The following is a 20182-nucleotide window of genomic DNA, read 5'->3' as shown; positions in this document are numbered from 1 at the left end:
TGAGATCATGTGATATTTCTCTCTCTCTGACAGGCTTATTTCACTTAGTATAATGCTTTCCAGTTCCATCCATGCTGTTGCAAATGGTAAGAACTCTTTTTTTACTGCAGCATAGTATTCCATTGTGTAGATGTACTACAGTTTTTTAATCCACTCATCTACTGATGGGCACTTAGGCTGTTTCCAAATCTTAGCTATGGTGAATTGTGCTACTATGAACATAGGGGTGCATATATCCTTTGTGATTGATGTTTCTAGCTTCTTGGGATATATTCCTAGAAGTGGGACCACTGGGTCAAATGGCAGTTCCACTTTTAGTTTTTTGAGGAAACTCCATACTGTCTTCCACAGTGGCTGCACCAGTCTGCATTCCCACCACCAGTGCACGAGGGTTCCTTTTTCTTCACATCCTTGCCAGCACTTGCCGTTTGTTGATTTGTTGATGCTAGCCATTCTGACAGGTGTGAGATGGTACCGCAATGTCATTTTGATTTGCATCTCTCGGATGATTAGTGACTTTGAACATGTTTTCATATGTCTTTTGGCCTTTCTTCTTGTCTTCTTTCAAAAAGTATCTATTTAGGTCCATTGCCCATTTTTTGATTGGGTTATCTTCCTTTTGTTAAGTTGTATGAGCTCCCTGTAAATGTTGGAAATTAAACCCTTATCGGTGATAACATTTGCAAATATATTCTCCGAATTTGGTTATTTTTGTTAACATTCTGAAGCTGAAAGAAAGCTGTATCACCGACAGAATATGTCTGAAGACCAACTATTGGCACCACGTACCTCTGAACCTGAAAGAAGCCAGCGTCTACCTCTGACACTGGCCTCCAATTGAAATTAATTTGAATACAGTTTCCTGTGATGCCAGCATTTGCAATGAGTATTCATAAATCACATGGACAAACTAGACAGAGTAGGAATATTCCTACCTGAACCCGTTTTTGGACATGGTCAGTTATATGTTGCTTTCTTTCGAGTTCAAAGAGCATGTGACGTTAAAGTTGTAAATACTTCATCACAAGGGAAATTAGTCAAGCACTCTGAAAGTGTTTTTACTCTTAATGTGGTATAGGGAGATATTAGAATAACTTTAATCAATTTATCAGTCATTGTTTTTATCAATGTTGTTTTTATATCATGTTTTTATATCATGTCTTTGTAGTTGTTATATCATGTTATTGTTTATTAATTTATATATTATTTTCATATACATTTTACTAATTTTCTTTAATCGCTGACACTTCTATTATAGAGAAAGGGTGAGTAGTGATATTAAAATATTTCTTCTAATTAATTTCCTTTCAATGTGCACGAATCTGTCCACCGGGCCACTAGTGTGTGTGTGTGTATATGTATGTATAGATATGTAATGAAATACATAAAGCAATCACTAAAAATCTATACAAAGTAACACACTGGAAAACATTACAGATAAATAAAAGTGGAATTCATAAAAAAGTCTATATGTGTATATATATATATCTATATGTATATATAGATATATATATATATGTAATGAAATACATAAAGCAATCACTAAAAATCTATGCAAAGTAATACACTCAAAAACATTACAGATAAATAAAAGTGGAATTCATAAAAAAGTCCAAGAAATCCACAGGAAGGCAAATCACATAAACAGATTGGAAGACAAAAATCACATGAACATACAACAGATGCAGAAAAAGCATTCAATAAAATCCAACACCCCTTTTTAATAAAATCTCTCAGCAAAGTGGGATAGAGGGCTCATACCTCAACATAATAAAGGACATATATGACAAAACTACAGCCAACGTCATACTCAATGGGCAAAAACTAAAACTGTTTCCCCTAAGAACAGGAACAAGACAGGGATGTCTACTTTCACCACTCTTATTCAACACTAGAGGCCTGATGCACGAAATTCGTGCAAGGGGCTTGGCCCTCGCAGCCGCGGTTTGCCATGGCCCTCGCAGCCCTGGCTTGCCTCAGGGCCTGCAGCCCTGGCTTTGTCCATAAAGTCATCCGGAATGTCATCCAGAAGGTTGTTTGGCCGTCCAGTCTAATTACCATATTATGCTTTTATTATTATAGACTAGAGGCCCGGTGCATGAAATTCATGCATCAGGGGTGTCCCTCAGCCCAGCCTGCACCCTCTCCAATGTGGGACCCCTCGAGGGATGTCTGACTGCCCAGATCGGGCCTAAACGGGTAGTCAGACATCCCTCTCACAATCCAGGACTGCTGGCTCCCAACCACTCACCTGCCTGCCTGCCTGATTGCCCCTAACTGCTTCTTCCTGCCAGCCTGATCACTGCCTAACCACTCCCCTGCCATCCTGATCGACACCTATCTGCTCCCCTGCCAGCCCGATTGGCCCTAACTGCCCTCCGGTGCAGGCCCGGTCACCTCTAACTGCCCTCCTCTGCAGGCCTGGTCGCCCCCAACTTCCCTCCCCTGCAGTCCTGGTTGTCCCCAACTGCCCTCCCCTGCAGGCCCGATTGCCCACAACTGCCCTCCCCTGCTGGCCATCTTGTGGTGGCCATCTTTGACCAGATGGGGGCGACCATTTTGTGTTGGAGTGATGGTCAATTTGCATATTACTCTTTTATTAGATAGGACTAGAGGCCCGATCCACAAAATTTGTGCAAAAGTAGGCCTTTCTTCCCCCGGCTGCCGGCACCGGCTTCCCGCTGGCACCCAGGACCTGGGCATCCCTCTGGCTGCCAGCGGGCACTCGGGACCCAGGCTTCCCTCTGGCCACCGGCAGGCACCTGGGAGCTGGGTTTCCCTCCAGCTGCCAGCAGGCACCCGAGATTCCCTCGCAGCACTGGCTTTGTCCGGGAGGTCATCTGGAAGAACATCTGGAAGGTCGTCTGGTCTAATTAGCATATTATACTTTTATTATTATAGATAGTATTGGAAGTGGTAGCCACAGCGATTAGACAAGAAGAAGAAATAAAAGGCAACCAAATTGGAAAGGAGGAAATAAAACTTTCATTATTTGCAGATGACATGATATTGTACATAGAAAACCCTAAAAACCCCATAAAAAAACATAGATTTAATAAATAAAATTACTGGGGTGGGGGCCAGGGTCAGGCTATAACGGGTCAATGGGAGAAAAAAGGGACATATGTAATACAAGATTACATATGTAATACAAGATTATATATACATATATATATAATGTATATATTATGTATATATTATCTATCTCTCTATATAAAAGGCTAATATGTAAAGTGTTTCCTCAGGAGTTTGACCAGGAGAACAGGAGTTCGATTGCTTGCTATGACATGCGCTGATCACCAGGGGGCGGTGTGGAACATGGCAGGTGACCAGTGGTGTTGGCAGGGTACTGAGGGATCGAGGGATGGAGGAGGTGGGGAGGCGGGGGGTACCGTGCAGTGGCAGCGTGTGGGTGGTGAGGGAAGGAGGAGGCGGGGAGGCAGGAAACCTGAACAGCCCTGATCACTGGTCAGGCCTAGGGACCCTATTCATGCATGAATTTTTTGCACGGGGCCTCTAGTATATGTGTGTGTGTGTGTGTGTGTGTGTGTGTGTGTGTGTGTGTGTATGAAATCGGCAATGTAGCAGGACTTAAAAATTTATATCCAGAAATCGATGGCATTTTTATACACCAACTAGAGGCCCTCTCACAGTTCGGGACCCTTGGGGGCTGTCCAACTGATGGCTTAGGCCTGCTCCTGGGGGGGATGGGGCCTAAGCTGGCAGTCAAACATCCCCCTGGCAGCCCAGGATCCCTCCTTAGCGCTGCCACGGAGGCGGGAGAGGCTCCTGCCACTGCCGCTGCGCTGGTCAGCCATGAGCCAGCTTCTGGCTTAGCGACACTCCCTCTGTGGATGTGTACTGACCACACCAGGGGCAGCTCCTGCGTTGAGCATCTGCCCTCTGGTGGTTAATGTGCATCATAGTGACCTGTCATTCCCTGTTGTTCCGCCATTAGAGTCAATTTGTACATTACCCTTTTATTGTATAGGGTAAGAACTCTCAGAAATAGAAACTAAAAAAACAATCCTATTTACCATTGCAACAGAAAAATTAAAATACTTAGGAATAAAAATAACCAAAGAGGTAAAAGTCCTGTACTCAGAAAACTACAGGACATTGAAAAACGAGATAGAGAAAGATATAAACAAATGAAAGAATATACTGTGTTCATGGATTGGTAGGATCAACATCATTAAAATATTCATACTATCCTAAGCAATCTATAGATTCAATTCAATCCCTATTAAAATACCAATGGCATATTTCACATATCTAGAACACTACAAAAATCCATATAGAACCAAAAAAAAACCCCCACATAGCTGCAGCAATGTTGAGAAAAAAGAACAAAATTGGAGGAATCGCAATGCCAGATATCAAGTTATACTACAAAGCAACTGTAATCAAAACATCCTGGTACTGGCACAAGAACAGGTATACAGATCAATAGAACAGAACAGAGAACCCAGAAATTGACCCAAGCCATTACACTCAATATTTGACAAAGGAGGCAAGAGCATACAATAGAGTCAAGACAGTCTATTCAATAAATGGTGTTGGTGGTGGCGGGGTTGAAAGGACCTAAATAGACACTTCTCCAAAGCAGACACACCGATGGCCAAGAGACATATGAAAAAATGCTCAAAGTCACTGATCATCCGAGAGATGTAAATTAAAATGACAATGAGGTATGACCTCACACCTGTCAGAATGGCTATCATCAACAAATCAATAAATGACAAGTGCTGGAGAGGATGTAGAGAAAGGGAACCCTAGGACACTGCTGGTGGGAATGTAGACTGGTGCAGCCACTGTGGAAAACAGTATGGAGTTTTCTCAAAAAATTAAATGTGGAACTCCCATTTGACCCAGTGATCCCACTTCTAGGAATATATCCTAAGAAACCAGAAACACCAATCAAAAAGAATATATAAACCCCAATGTTCAAAGAAGTGCAATTTACAATAGCTAAGAGCCCAAGTGCCCATCAGAAGATAAGTGTATAAAAAAGCTGAGGTACATTTATACAATGGAATACTACATGGTGATAAAGAAGTAAGAACTCTTACTATGTGCAACAGCATGGATGGACCTGCAGAGTCATATGCTAAGAGAAATGAGCCAGTCAGAGAAAGATAAGTATCACATGATCTCACTCATATGTGGAATCTAATGAACAAAATAAACTAATGAACAAAATAGATCCAGAGACATAAAAACATGGAACAGACTGACGAATTTCAGAGGGAAGGCCAGGGTGGGTTGTGGGTGGGGAATGATTAACCAGGGAACTTATATGCATATATGCATAACCCATGAACACAGACATTAGTGTGGTGAAGGCCTGGGAGGGGCAGGTGCAGGGTGGAGGGGGTCAATGGGGAAAGCAAACAAACAAAGGGTACATCTGTAGTATTTTCAATAATAAAGATAAATTTTAAAAAATAAACAGTGAAAATATCATTCATACATTAAGACAAAATACTTTTCAAACAAAGCTTAATTTGTTGCTTGCAGAACTACATTGTAAGAAAATTAACTCAAGTTCTAAAGGCAGAATGTAACTTTTACCAGTTGGAAACATGTATCTGCACAAAGGACTGAAAAATGTTGGAAAAGGTAAATATATGGGCATTTAAAATATATTTTCTTACTCCTTTTAAAATTGTTTTCAATGATCATTTATGGCCATGTTAAGAGCAGCAGGTTCCTTGGTAGCTGACTGCAAATAAATGCCATGGAAGTCCATGGAGGAGTGAGGCAGGCTATCAGGCTGGTGGCAGAGTAAGTGGAGTAATGCATTCAAGTCCAAAAGTGGCACAATCCAGCTGGGGACACAGAGGGTGTGGTCCAGGACTCGTCATAACTGGTGCATTCTAGCCTGAGCATTGCATTCCTTGACTGCTATAAGTAGCTGTCTAGCCTACCTGTACCCCCTGCTGGGGCCCATACAGCAGATGCCCCTATGTAGATACCTGGTTGGGTTCTAAATCTTCTCTTTTGCCCCTTCCTTGAAGCTTCTTAGCTCTCTCCTCTGAAGTACTGGCACCATGACTTGTGCCTGGATACCCTAGCCACAATAGGGACATGGAAAAAGTATCCTTAGTTATATCTGATTTAATCTCTGGAACAAGAATGGATTGTTGACTTAATAAATGGAGATTAGAAGACCTGCTTTCTCAAAACAGAGCTGCAACATCTATGTTTAAAGCAGCTGAAAAAGATGAAACTGAAGTATTAGTGAGGGCTCTGACTAACGGAAGGAAGACATTTACTTCAGACATAGGGTGAAATTACAAGACACAAAAATGATTAAAATTATCTTTATACTAGAGGCCCAGTGCACAAAATTCATACATGGGTAGGGTCTCTAGTGGCTGCCGGCTGCTGGCCGAGGCCTCCCTTCCCTGGCTGCTGGTTGCCGGCCGGGGCCTTTCTTAGTTCCTTGTCACCCCCTGGTGGTCAGAGCGATCGAACTCCTGGTGGGTCGAACTCCTGAGGGGACACGTTGCATATTAGGCTTATATATATATATATATATATAGAGAGAGAGAGAGATATGTCATTAATTTACCTTCTAGTATCTTATGAACAAGACATTTTCATAGTTCCAAAATAGTTTGCTATTTAAGTGGTGGCATCATTTTCAGACCATTCATTAATAGTTCAAGGGAAATAATATTTTAAATGTGAACATGATGAGCTTATCAAAACCCCAAAATTGTTAGAGCTTTTCAAATTAGAAATGAAAAGTCACTGAAGCATCATATTATGCATAAGTTATTACACTGCATGGGCTGGAGAAATGCACAAATAGCTTAGAGACCAATAAAGATTTCGACAGTTGACATTGCTCAATGACTACTGGAAGGAAAGTTAGTAAAATAACTCACAGTACTCTTTTCAATTTAATTTTTTTATTGCTTAAAGTATTACAAAGAGTATTACATATGTCTCCTTTTTTTCCCCCCTAGACATTCCCCCGGCCTCCCCTACCCCCCAGTGTCTGTGTCCATTGGTTATGCTTATATGCATGCATACAAGTCCTTCGGTTGATCTCTTACCCACCCCCACAGTACTGTCTCTTTTCAATGGGAAAGTAACTTGCTTATTTAAACCTTTAGCTCTAAACACGAAGGCTTAGTTGTTATTTCATTTTCAGAATTATACTTTCACTTTACAAACAAACAAGGCTACGAATGGCTGGACTTGCTGTTTTACTTGTAGTCGTGTAGTATCAGCATTAAGTAATCTTTGAAGAAGACCTTTTTCATGTGAATGGTTGGCAACAAACACAAGTAGTACTAAAATATTGAAAATGCTAAATAACTTGTTTGAATCTCATGGTTTATCCTGGAGCAAGTTGGTTTATATTTACATGGAGGTGCAAAAGCAATAGTGGGTAAAACTGCTGGCACCATGGTACAAGTTAAGGCAGTAGCACCAAAGTACACCAGCAGTTATTTTATTCTTTACTGTTATGTACTCACAGTAAACATCTCCAATTTTATTTAAGAATGTCCTTGAGGAAGCACTGAAAATTATTAACTCTTAATACTGGATTTAATATTGTATGACAAAATAGGAGGTATGCAGAAGTTGCTTCTGTTATAAACTGTACTACTGTGGTTGTCTTGAGAAATAGCACACCTGTGATTAAGCTATGGCTTACGTAGCCACTTTTACTGGAACACCATTTTTGCTTAAAAGAACAACTGATGGAAAAACTATTATTAATAGTTTTAATAATAAAACTATTGGGTCCTTGGCAGATTATTTTCTCAAAAATGAAGTAACCTGATCACCTTAGAATAAAGACTGACATTATTTGTTGCCAAGATAATATTCATGTACTTTAGTGAAATTTAAAATTTTGGAAAACATTCTGTCACTATAAGCTTGACAGCTTCCCAGAACTTAAGCTTTGTCCCAATGAGATCAGTGGTGATACCAGTTAATGTGATTTTCTTTCAGTATTGCATCAAATGTTTCAATATTTGTAATATTTGCATAATGTAGTGGACCAATATTTTCCCAAAAAATCAATATATATAAGTTGGGTCATATATTGATTCAAAGTACAAGATGAGTGAATTTTAATGTAAAAGAATATAAAAAATTCGTTAATATGGTTTAAAATTCCATCAGCATTAACTGGTATCACCACTGATCTCACTGGAACAAAGCTTACGTTTTGGGAAGCTGTCAAGCGTACAGTAGTGGAATGACTAAGAAACTACCAAATGTAGAATTTTTGTGTAGTATCAATGTAGAATATCCATAATTATTGGAAAAGGTTATTAAAATACTCCAACCTTTTCCAACTACATATCCATGTGAGGGTGAATTTTTTTTCATATACTTTAACAAAAACAACATCAAAACACACTGAATGTAAAAACAGGTATGAGAACTCAACTGCTATCTATGAGCCAGATATTACAGATGTGTACAAATGTATAGCACTGTTATTTTTCTTATGAAATTAATTTGTCTTATTAAATAGAGGGTTTTTTGTTGTTGTTTTTTACTACAACATGTTATTTGTGCTAATGTGTACAGGATTTATTATTCTTATTTTAAATAAGTTAAACATTTTAAAATTAAAAATGCAAGATAGTAACAATATATCATGAAATTTATAACATATGCAAAAGTCAAATATCTGACTACAATAGCACAAAGGAAGAAAAGTGGGAAAATGGAAGAACATTATCATTAAGGGTGCTGTATTATACATGAAGTACTAGTAGTGTAATAATATTTTAAGGTAGACTATGATAAGTTAAAAATGCACACTGTAAGCCCCAGAGCAACCACAAAAAAGAGAGAAGTTATAGCTAATAAGCAAATAAATAAGATAAATGAAATCCTTAAAAATATTTATTTATTTCAAAAGAGGGCAGGAAAATAGAAAGGAACACAGATCAAATGGTACAACTAGAAAACAAATAGGAAATGGATTTAAACCTAAACATATAAATAATTTACTTAAAGGTGAATTTTCTAGGTACTCCAACAAAAAGGCTAAGATTTCAAAATGGATAAAAAAATCAGGAACCAACCATATGCTGTCTACAAGAAAAACAATTTAAATATGAAGCTACAAATAGGTTAAAAGTAAAAGGACAGAAAAATATATACTCCACAAATAATAATCATAAGAAAACAGGTGTGAAAATATTAAAATCAAACAAAGAAGACTTCATTACAAGGAATATTACCAGAGGTAAAGAGATATATTTCATAATAATAAAGGGTACATTTATCAAGAACATCTGACAACCCTAAATATGTACATCTATGAGAGAGAAACATCAACATGGATTGGATACCTCTTGCACACCCCTCACCAGGGATCCAGCCTGTAACCTGGGCATGCAACCTAACAAAACCAGCGACCTCTTGGTTCATAGGTTGATACTCAACCACTGACCCACACTGGCCAGGCTATATTGTCAGTCTTTGTATCTCTGCATCTGTCTGAATAGGGCCAGGCAAGTAGTAGGGGCCCAAGGAATATTTGTTAAATGAGTGATGAAACATTTAATAAACAAATGTGGTGAAAGGGTTTTGGTATATTTAGGTAAGGGATTATTAAAGGCATAGGACTTGAAGCTGGACCTAGGAAGATAGCAGAGAGGTGGGGGAAAGGCATTTAGAAGAGGAGGAAGATTATTATCCAAGGAGACAGAACAAAAGCCCAAGACTGAGAGTGAAGATAGTGAGGGAGTCAGCCAGACTGTGGTTGCCTGCTACACTGTCTTGACCTTGTCAGTGACTATATTTCTCAATAATATTTTCAGCTCTTGGAGGGCAGGGTATTTTGTACACTCCTCTGTATCCTGTTTATATTTGAAGCACATCTCCATAGCCATTGTTCCTACTGTCTTGTGGTTCTTATTCTGCTCTGCAATATAATTATTTTTGTTATCTACATATTTCTCTAGCACTTATACTGCCCACCCTCCCTGATGCTTCAGGTAGGGGTCTTGGAGTCTGCATCTTTCAACAATGGGTGCTCAATAAATATTTTTTTTATCTACCATTTGTTTATCTGATTATAGAGGGCCACAAGCATATTTGTGTGCAACTGTGTATTGTGGCACAAAACTTATTTATGCTTTCACACTGTAGAGTCTATGTTTGGCAATTTTCATGAAAATATTATCTTATTAAACTTGGAAGGCTGTCATTTCAATTTTTTTCTTTGTTCCTTCTTGGATGACTCACATCTCTAATACCAGAAGGATATTATAGAAGGGATTCAAAAAAGATTTGGGCAAATTTATGAATCACAAAGTCATAAATGTCTGATTATAAAAAGTTGTTAGAAGCATACAAAGGGGAAGGAGAAAATTTAGACGTCAAATGTGCCTATTATGTTCCAAGAACTGTGTTAGGCACTTGGCATACATTAGATCTCATTTAATCTGGGAGAATATGTCAGTATAAAGACAGGGCATGCCTATCTATAAGGCCAAACTTACTCCTATTGAGGCACATTGCTTTTCCAGGTATCAGAGGCAGTATTCATCTTTATTAAAATGTTATCAATCTTTTAAGACAGATGACTCTATGGATTTACATTGTTTCCTAGGGACAGAACACATTCTTCATTCAGGCTTCTATATGCTTAAAACTGGTTTTTGACAAAAGTTGATCAGTTTTTAAAGTCTCAGAGCTTTAAGTTATAATGCAATATGAGATATTCCCACAGCAATAACAATGATTACATTTATTTGCTTACCTTTATATTTCATAAAGCTTCCAAGTACTGAATAAAGGTAAGTTAAGTCAAGGAAAGAAACTTCTATTAACCCTGACACCAGCAAATTGTCTCAAATTATAGCTTGCCTTCTATTTGTATTCTAGACATACTGAGTTTTTTTTTCTCTGAGATACATATTATACCTCATCTCTGGTTAGAAGAAAATTGTAAGAAAATTAGTTTGTTTCTAATTTAAAAAAAAATAATACCAACTTTCAAAAACATAATGCTCCCAAGTGCACAGCTTCTGTTTCTGGGAGGAATCAAAACATTATAATCAAAGTATCATCTCTACACCTTGGGAATTGGCTTGAGAAAGTGGATTTATTATTATAAAGTTATTATTATAAAGTCACACAGTCTAAGGCCTGCAGCTACACATCCTGATCTGTGATAACATGCTTCCTGCCAGGTATGGATGTAGGTGAGAAGAGAAGGATACACCTTTGGGTAAAGGATTGTCAGCACACTCACAGGTTCCAGATAGCTTTCTATTAACCTGTTTTGGGAAAACTAGAGCAGGCATTTTGCTATGGAAAATGTAAAGCTCAACTCATGATTAAAGAAAATGGTGAGGGTTTAAATGACATGGTTCACACATTTTGAATGATCCTACCTCAACCTCTGTGTGCCACTAATCACTGGAAAAGCACCAACCCTGTCTTTGTGGTGATCTGTATTTCTTAAATTTTATATTAGCCAAAGAAAATTGAGAAATTAGGACTACCACCAAAGAACATAGGTGCGACATACTGCCTATGGAACTTTTTAAAGATAGATGAGATCCAAGCTTAGAAAACTGCCACTTCTTTTTTAAGGTTGGGGATGAAAATATATCCATATTCCAAAGAATTCTTTGTGTGAACAGGTGACCCCTTCCCACAGTCTCTGTAATTAATTGAGAAATTAAAGTTGGTTGGCCTTTGAGGTCTCTTGTAAAAAAGGCAGAAGGTCTTGGATATTTTGGAACAAGAGTCCACTATTCTGCCAAGACAGTATGTTATTGTTATTACAGTGTCTCTCAACAAAACAGTATTGAGTAGTGAGGACGTGATTTTGATTAGGTGGAATGACTCAGCTCTTCCCCTTAAAGAAGAGAGGACTTGTCAGAGCCTTACTTACCTCATGATCTGGGATCTCAGAGGATAGTGTTTTCCCTAGGATGACCCCGGTCAAGTATGTCCAGCATCGAGCCGTGTTGGCAAGGTTATAGCCTCCTGTCTCCATCAAGAATTGTGAAGTTAGGAAAGAATAGTCACAAAACAGCAGGAGAGGGAAGAGGGTAAGGAAGGAGAGAAAAATGTTTTAATAAAAGGGCTAAAAAGACAATTTCAACTTGCAGAATTGCACCCAAACATACCCTTATATTTTTAAACCACCTGGTAGTCAGACTTCAGTAGACCAGTCAGACCATGCACAGTGTGGAACTGGGAAGTTCAAGGCCTACAAAGATTAAAAAGGTTCTAGTTTCAGAACAAATATGCACCTGGGGACTCTAAGCTCCTCAATTCCATCAAGAGTAATCTGCAAGAATGAGATATATGGAACCTAGGTCTCCTGAGATGACCTACCCAACATGAAGGTTTCTGTGATGAATTTTGCAACAATTCTATAAAATGACTGCTGGATGTGGTCTGCATGTTAAATCTATTGGCAGATGTAGCTCTAGATACATCCTGGGAAGAGAAAAGGAAAATGCTAACAGAAACAAACTTCCTTATTTTATTATCAGCATTCCCTTTTTCCACAAAATGCAGGCCTAGTAGCAGAGATCAAGTAAGCTGAGAAAGGGACTGTTGATTGACACTCTGACCCATCTTGTCAGGTCCTGTCAATCACCCAGAAGCCATATCTATAGGCTAACAATCAGAGTATTTCTGTTCTGAATAGATGTGTTCTGCCATGCAAGCATTAGAATACTGGCCTTTAGCTAAATTCCAAAAGTGTAAGGATAAAAAAGAATGATTTCCTAACCTCAATGCAGCCTGAGGGAAATTGAATTTAGTATATTTTAGGTAGGGTAACCATAAAATTTATCATCCAAAATGATACAATTTTAAGGGTAAAGGGGGACACTATTAACAATTACACTGGGGCCCAGTGGTTGAGCATCGACCTATGAACCAGAAGGTCACAGGTTCAATTCCTGGTCAGGGCACATTCCCAAGTTGCGGGCTCGTTCCCCAGTGTGGAACTTAGAGGAGGCAGCTGATCAATGATTCTCTCTCATCACTGATGTTTCTATCTCTCTCTCCCTCTCCCTTCCTCTCTGAAATCAATAAAAATATATTAAAAAATAATTACACTGGGACAACATGTATAAATTGAGACATATGGTCATCCATTTCTTAAGTCTTTTTACTCCTTGAAAGGTCAGGGATACTGGGGCTTTTAGAATGTGTCTTTTGGCCTCAATAAGGTCCACTGAAGCTTGAGGCTATGGCCACCTCCCCTAACTGTTTATGCATTATTGGTGGTTGAAAATTTAAGTGAAATAGTGTAGGTATTACTTTAAACACTCCTGATGTGAAAAATCTAAATTTCTAAGGTTGACTTACTGGGAATGATTATTTGATTTCAAAAAAGAATCACTATAGGTTTTAAGTAATAGTTCTCTCTAGTGTACATGCAATATGATTTCTAAAAATTCCACTTATGCACAGGCATTTTCAGGAATACACATTTTTCAAAAGCCAAAACTTTGGACTGAAGAAGCTAAGAGGCCTTAAAAATGGTAAGTATAGGTTGAAGCCTCAAACAAAAGTTGAATTTGCACAGATATGTGTTGTGGAAAGGTCTTTTGTTTTCTTTTCCTGTAACTATACTTGTATCATAATAATCATTCTTTGTGCTGGTAAATAAAGTTATATGCCACACAGCAGTTATCAATGTTATTTTTTCCCTGAGTTGAAGTTAATACATTTCTTTCTGGCTCTTTATAAGAGGTTGTCTCTTGTAACCACCTTTAATTTTGATCCCTCTAGAGTTCGAGGCTGCCAAAGGACCAGGCTTGTGTATTTGTATTGAATGCTCATTCATAAGGCCTTCCCATGGTTTCTTCTAACTTTATTTTTTACAACAGGCTGACAGAACCACAAACTATAAGCTGTTCCATAATACATACATTTTAAGCTCAATCTAACTTGACCATGTTATTTTAACACATTGATGCATTCACCCAATAAAATAAAGACTCTGCCAGATAGATAGAAGATTCTAAGCAAGGCATCTTCAAAGGTAGTTGAGGTTGTGATAGGTGCCTTTCGCAAATGTGTAAATGTTTCTATTGAACAAACTCAGCTTCTGTTGGTTAAGTAATATAAAACATCAGTACACACTGATGGCAAGAATGTCCAATAGACTCTTTAGATCTCTCAATTTTACTTTATTGTACAAATCCATGGTTTTTTAGGATGTTGTGGGGTAAAAGTCATTCCTGATTTCAGCTTAGGTTTAATGAATTCATGTGTTCACTACATATATTTGAGTAGGGTTAGAATTTTAGTGGTATGTTTCTATAAGATTATTATTAGAACTGGGAATCAAAACTACACTGAAAGAAGATGGATCAAAATCCACTGTTAGCATTCTCTATCCTATATATTAAAAGCCTAATATGCTAAGTGTCCGGCCATCCGGTCAGCCGTTCAACCAATAAAAGCATAATATGCTAATGATATGCTAAGGCCATTCAACCGCTCACTATGACATGCACTGATCACCAGGGGTCAGATGCTCCGACCTGTAGGTTAGCTTGCTGCTGGGGTCTGGCTGATCAGGACTGAGCAAGATGGGCCAGACATGCCCTGAGGCCCTCCTGTGGTCCCTCCCCGGCTGGCCAACCTCCCGTATCTCTCCCCGGCCTCCATTCTGCACTGATGGGGTCCCTCAGCCTGGCCTGCGCCCTCTCACAATCTGGGCTGAGGGACTCCTTCCCCGCAAGTGCATGATTTTCATGCACCGGGCCTCTTATTCTTAATAAGATCTGGTGTCACTGTTAACTTAAATGTTTTGAACATTTTGTATTGGAGTGCCAAGGAGTCAATGCATACACCAAACTGAGTAGAAGTGTATCAATACTTCCTTATGCTGAACTATGAAGGTAGCAGAATTCAATGAATCAGGCTTCTGGACCACAGGCAGGTTGATATTATCTAATCTAAGAAAGTCAAGTTTTCCTCAGTGTCAATAAATAAAATATGGAGGAAGGTCAACAAATCCTCCTGGTGACCTTCCTTTGTACTCACCTCCTCCCAAAATGAGTGTTGCCAATTGCCACTGAAGGATGTACTTAAGACACCTGCCAATTCCCACTGGAGTCATGTTAAAGGAGCACATGGGATCCCCAGCTATTGTATCAGCTCCCAGCTGTAAGACCACCGCTTTGGGATTAAAGGCCATATATACCTCCTTTAGTACACTGTATAAAAGAGAAAGAATATAAAATGTCAGAAAATGATAGGTTAGTTTGCTCTAGAGGTGGTGATGATGGTGGAGCCAGTAGGAGGTATAGTTGAGTCAGGAAATATTGAAGGAAAAAAATACAACTTGTCAAACTCATCACACTTTCCATCTAAAAAGGATGAGTCAGAAAAATTCTATCCAACTCCATCCTCACTAAGGACCGAATTTGTCCTGAGTTTTAGAACTCAGACTTCCTTGAAACTTTCAAATTAATTTAACTTCAACAGTCATAGTACACAGCGTACACATTACTTCATTTTACAACCTGGGAAAATAAGACATATATATTGACTGGTTATTAAGGATTATTTCTCATAATTAAGATTGTCAACATACTTCGAGTTTATCACCTAGTTATCACTGGGGGCTGGTGAAAGAATTACATGCTTTGAAAGTATAAACATTATTAGCTTACTTTTTATTATGCTAAAGAACTTCTGGGTTATGAAATTCAGCCCTTCCCAATTCCTTTGTAAACCAGAGTATTACAGGGAAGGGAACTGCAACAACTGATCCAAAACTATAAATCTGAAAGCAGACTAAAGAACAAATTGTAGTGGGTAGAAATTAGCATAATTTTCGGTAGAATCATTCAATGTTATCAAATCAACTTAACAACTTTTTTTCAAGTTAGAAAAGGAAGTTGTCAATGTTACAGATGACCTTAGTCAGGTTTCCAGTATTCCCATTAATTGAACACTGACGATGTCCAGAATACATTCCTAGGAGTTATAAGGTCCCTGCTCTCAAGGGGCTTACAATCTAGTTCCCAGACAAAACATATACCAGTACTCAAGGGCCTGAGTAACTCACAGAGACATATAAACATGTGCAAATTAACATACTTTAGAGTTGAGAAAAAGCAGAGTAAAAAAGTGATTAAAAATGCTGGGGTTAATACCCCTTCATAGTCAACACGTCAAATTATACCAGTGCAGCAAAAACAGAAAAATCCCAGATCCTTCTGAAACTGCAAAAAGAATTCAGGGATATAAAATGCTGATCTCTCAAATTCATATGTAACAAGGGGATTGAAACTATTGAAAAGTGCTCAGCTGCAGAGTCTCATTCTTTGACTCAAAGGACTGTTTTGTTTTGATTTCTCATCTATGCAAATATTGAGTGGTTGAGGAGATTATAAGAATATTATAAAACTTATGACATATGATACTCAATATAGGAATACTCAGGCCTACCCTCTCTTTCATGTGCTTATCTCTTGGGTGCAGAGGGATGATAAGCCACCTGAATAGTGAGCGAACATTTATTGAGCATCTACATGTACACAGCACCTTATTAGTTGCTGATGTGAGACAGAGTGGAAGGAATGATTTCTTTTCTAAAAACGGTTTACAGGTAATGTAGAGGAATGGGAGGCAAGAAAGACTAAGGTTTTCCTCATTCATTCTTTCCCTCAGTTTGGACATTAACTGAGCACCCTCTGTGTGTCCAGCATAAATCTGTACCAGATATTGCAGGAACAAAGATGAATGTGGCACAGTTCTTATCTTCATGTGGCTCAGAACAGAGGGAAGAGTCAGACTATGTCAATAAATAATTAAAATACAATGATGAATGAAGTAGCAGAAATGGCATAGAGGAGAGAGTAATCGACTTACAGATGATGTTAGAAAAGGCTCTATAGGGGTACCTCTTGACTTAGGTCTCAAAAGATCAGAAAAACTATGATGAGCCACATATAAAAATGGCTAAAATAAAAAATAGTAATAACATCAACTGCTGGTGAGGATGTAGGAAAAACAATCACACATACATTGTGGGTGAGAAAGTAAAATGATACAGCCACTCTGGAAAATATTTTGGCAATTTCCATCAAAACTAAAAATAGACTTACCATACAATTTAGCAATTGATTCTTGCACATTTATTCAAGAGAAATTAAGAGTTATTTTCATATAGGAACTTGCACATAAATGAACATAGCAGCTTTATTTGTAACAATCCAAACTTGAAACAACTCAGATAAAATACAACAAGTGATTAGTTAAACTGTGGTACATCCATATCATTGGAAGATTGCTCATCAAAAAAGGAAGGAAAATACAGATACATGTAAAAGAACTTGGATGGGTCTCAAGGGAATTATGCTGGGTGAACAAGTTCAATCCCCAAATACATATTGCACAATACCATTAGCGGTTGCCAGAGGTTAAGGATAGGTGTAGTTGCATGAAAGAATCTTGTGGTGATGGTACAGTTCTGTATTTTGATTGTGGAAGGAGATGTGGCTATGCAAAGGCACATAGAGCTACACACACACACACACACACACACACACACACACACACCAGTACATGTATAACTGGTGAAAAGTGAATGAGCTCTATGCATTGTACCAATGTCAACTTCTTGATTGTACTATAATTGTGCAAGATGTCAACATTGAAGGAGGGTTGAGGAAGGGTGCACAGGACTTCCCTGTACATTTCTTTGCAACCTCCTGTGAATCTATGATTATTTAGAAATAAAAGTAAATAAAAGATTAGACTGTCTTGACTCAATTGTATGCTCTTGCCTCCTTTGTCAAATATTAATTGAGCACAGTGGTTTGGGTCAATTTCTAGGTTCTCTATTCTATTCCATTGATCTATATGTCTGTTCTTGTCACACCAGGCCGTTTTGAGAACAGTGGCTTTGTAATACAGCTTGATACCTGGTATTGAGATCCCTCCTACTTTGTTCTTTTCTCAGGATTGCTGTGGCTATTCAGGGCCTTTTTTTATTCCAGATGAATTTTTGGAGCGTTTGTTCTAGGTCTGTGAAATATGCCGTTGGTATATTAATGGGGAGTGCATTGAATCTATAGGTTGCTTTGGATAGTATGGACATTTTAATGTGTTGATTCTATCAATCCATGAACACTGTATGTTCTTCCATCTGTTTATGTCTTCCTCTATCTCTTTTTTCAGTGTCCTGTAGTTTTCCGAGTACAGGTCTTTTACCTCCTTAGTTAAGTTTATTCCTGGGTATCTTAATTTTTTTGGTGCAATGATAAATGGGATTGTTTTTTTAATCTCTCTTTCTGTAAGTTCACTATTGGTGTATAAAAATGCCATAGATTTCTAGGTGTTAATTTTGTATCCTGCTACATTGCTGAATTCATTTATTAAGACTAATAATTTTTTGATGGAGTCTTTGGGTTTTCTATGTACTGTATCAAGCCATCTGAGAATGACAGTTTTACGTCTTCTTTCCCAATTTAGATACCTTTTATTACTTTTTCTTGTCTAATTGCACTATGTTGAACAGAAGTGGTCAAAGTGATCATCCCTGTCTTTTTCCTGTTCTTAGGTGAAATGGTTGTAGTTTTTGCCCACTGAGTATGATGTTGGCTATAGGTTTGTCACATAAGACTTTTATTATGTTGAAGTATGATCCCTCTATTCCCAATTTGCTGAGGGTTTTTTTTTTTTATCAAGAAAGGGTGTTGGATTTTGTCAAATGCTTTTTCTGCATCAATTGATATGACTATGTGATTTTTATCTCTCAATTTGTTTATATGATGTATCATGTTTACTGATTTATGGATATTGTACCATCCTTGCATCCCCGGGATAAGTCCTACTTGGTCATGGTGCATCATCTTTCTGATGTAATGCTGAATCTGATTTCCTAGAATTTTGTTGGACAGATACATGCAAAAAAAAAAAATGAAACTAGACCACCAACTTACACCATTCACAAAAATAAACTCAAAATGGATAAAGGACTTAAACGTAAGACGGGAAACCATAAAAATCTTAGAGGAATCCACAGGCAGTGAAATCTTAGACATATGCCGAAGCAATATCTTCACTGATACAGCTCCTAGGGCAATGGAAACTAAAGAGAAAATAAACAAATGGGACTACATCAAAATAAAAAGCTTCTGCACAGCAAAGGAAACCATCAACAAAACAACAAGAAAACCCATGGCATGGGAGAACATACTTGCCAATGTTATCTCCGATAAGGGTTTAATCTCCAACATTTACAGGGAACTCATACAACTTAACACAAGGAAGATAAACAACCCAATCAAAAAATGGACAATGGACTTAAATAGATACTTTTCGAAAGAGGACATAAGGATGGCCAAGAAACATATGAAAACATGCTCAAAGTCACTAATCGTCTGAAAGATGCATATCAAAATGACAATGAGGTACCATCTCACACCTGTCAAAATGGCTATCATCAAATCCACAAATGACAAGTGCTGGCGAGGATGTGAAAAAATAAGGAACCCTCGTGCCCTGCTGGTGGGAATGCAGACTGGTGCAGCCACTGTGGAAGACAGTATGGAGTTTCTTCAAAAAATATAAATGGAACTCCCATTTGACCCAGTGATCCCATTTCTAGGAATATATCCCAAGAAACTAGAAACACCAATCAGAAAGGATATATGCATCCTTATGTTCATAGCAGCACAATTTACAATAGCTAAGATTTGGAAACAGCCTAAATGCCCATCAGCAGATGAGTGGATTAAAAAACTGTGATACATCTACACAATGGAATACTATGCTGCTATAAAAAGGAAGGAACTCCTACCATTTGTAACATCATGGATGGACCTGGAGAGCATTATGCTAAGCGAAATAAGTCAGATAAAGATAAATATCACATGATCTCACTCATTTGTGGAATATAATGAACACATGAACTGATGAACGAAAAGAGATCTAGAGACAGAGAAGCATCAATCAGATGCTCAAACTTCAGAGGGAAGGTAGGGGAGGGTGGGGGTAAGGGGGAGAGTTCAACAAAAGGACTTGTATGCAGGCATATAAGCATAACCAAAGGACACACACACCAGGGGGGTGAGGGCATGAGCAGGATGAGGGGGTGGAGGCAATGGGGGGATAAGACACATATATAATACCTTAATCAATAAAGAAAAAAAGATTAGGATGGGTAGAGAAAAGGGTAATTAGAAGATTT

At 38.3% G+C, this 20182-nt stretch overlaps 1 protein-coding gene across 6 annotated transcripts in view; it reads right to left on the bottom strand.

Annotated features, from left to right (window-relative positions):
- Positions 1–20182, bottom strand: part of HDAC8 (histone deacetylase 8) — a 410969-nt gene that overhangs the window by 212496 nt on the left and 178291 nt on the right. For all 6 annotated transcript variants that reach the window (XM_059680413.1, XM_059680411.1, XM_059680410.1 and 3 more), the window contains exons 8-9: positions 15022–15194; positions 11897–11991 (exon numbers count right to left, since the gene is read on the bottom strand). In XM_059680413.1, coding sequence (XP_059536396.1) covers positions 11897–11991; positions 15022–15194 — 268 coding nt within the window. The remainder of the gene's footprint in view (positions 1–11896; positions 11992–15021; positions 15195–20182) is intronic.

The sequence above is a fragment of the Myotis daubentonii genome, chromosome X, assembly GCF_963259705.1.
Source record: "Myotis daubentonii chromosome X, mMyoDau2.1, whole genome shotgun sequence".
NCBI lineage: Eukaryota > Metazoa > Chordata > Mammalia > Chiroptera > Vespertilionidae > Myotis > Myotis daubentonii.
Note: the sequence above shows the minus strand (reverse complement) of the source record. Positions and strands in the feature narration are given on the sequence as shown.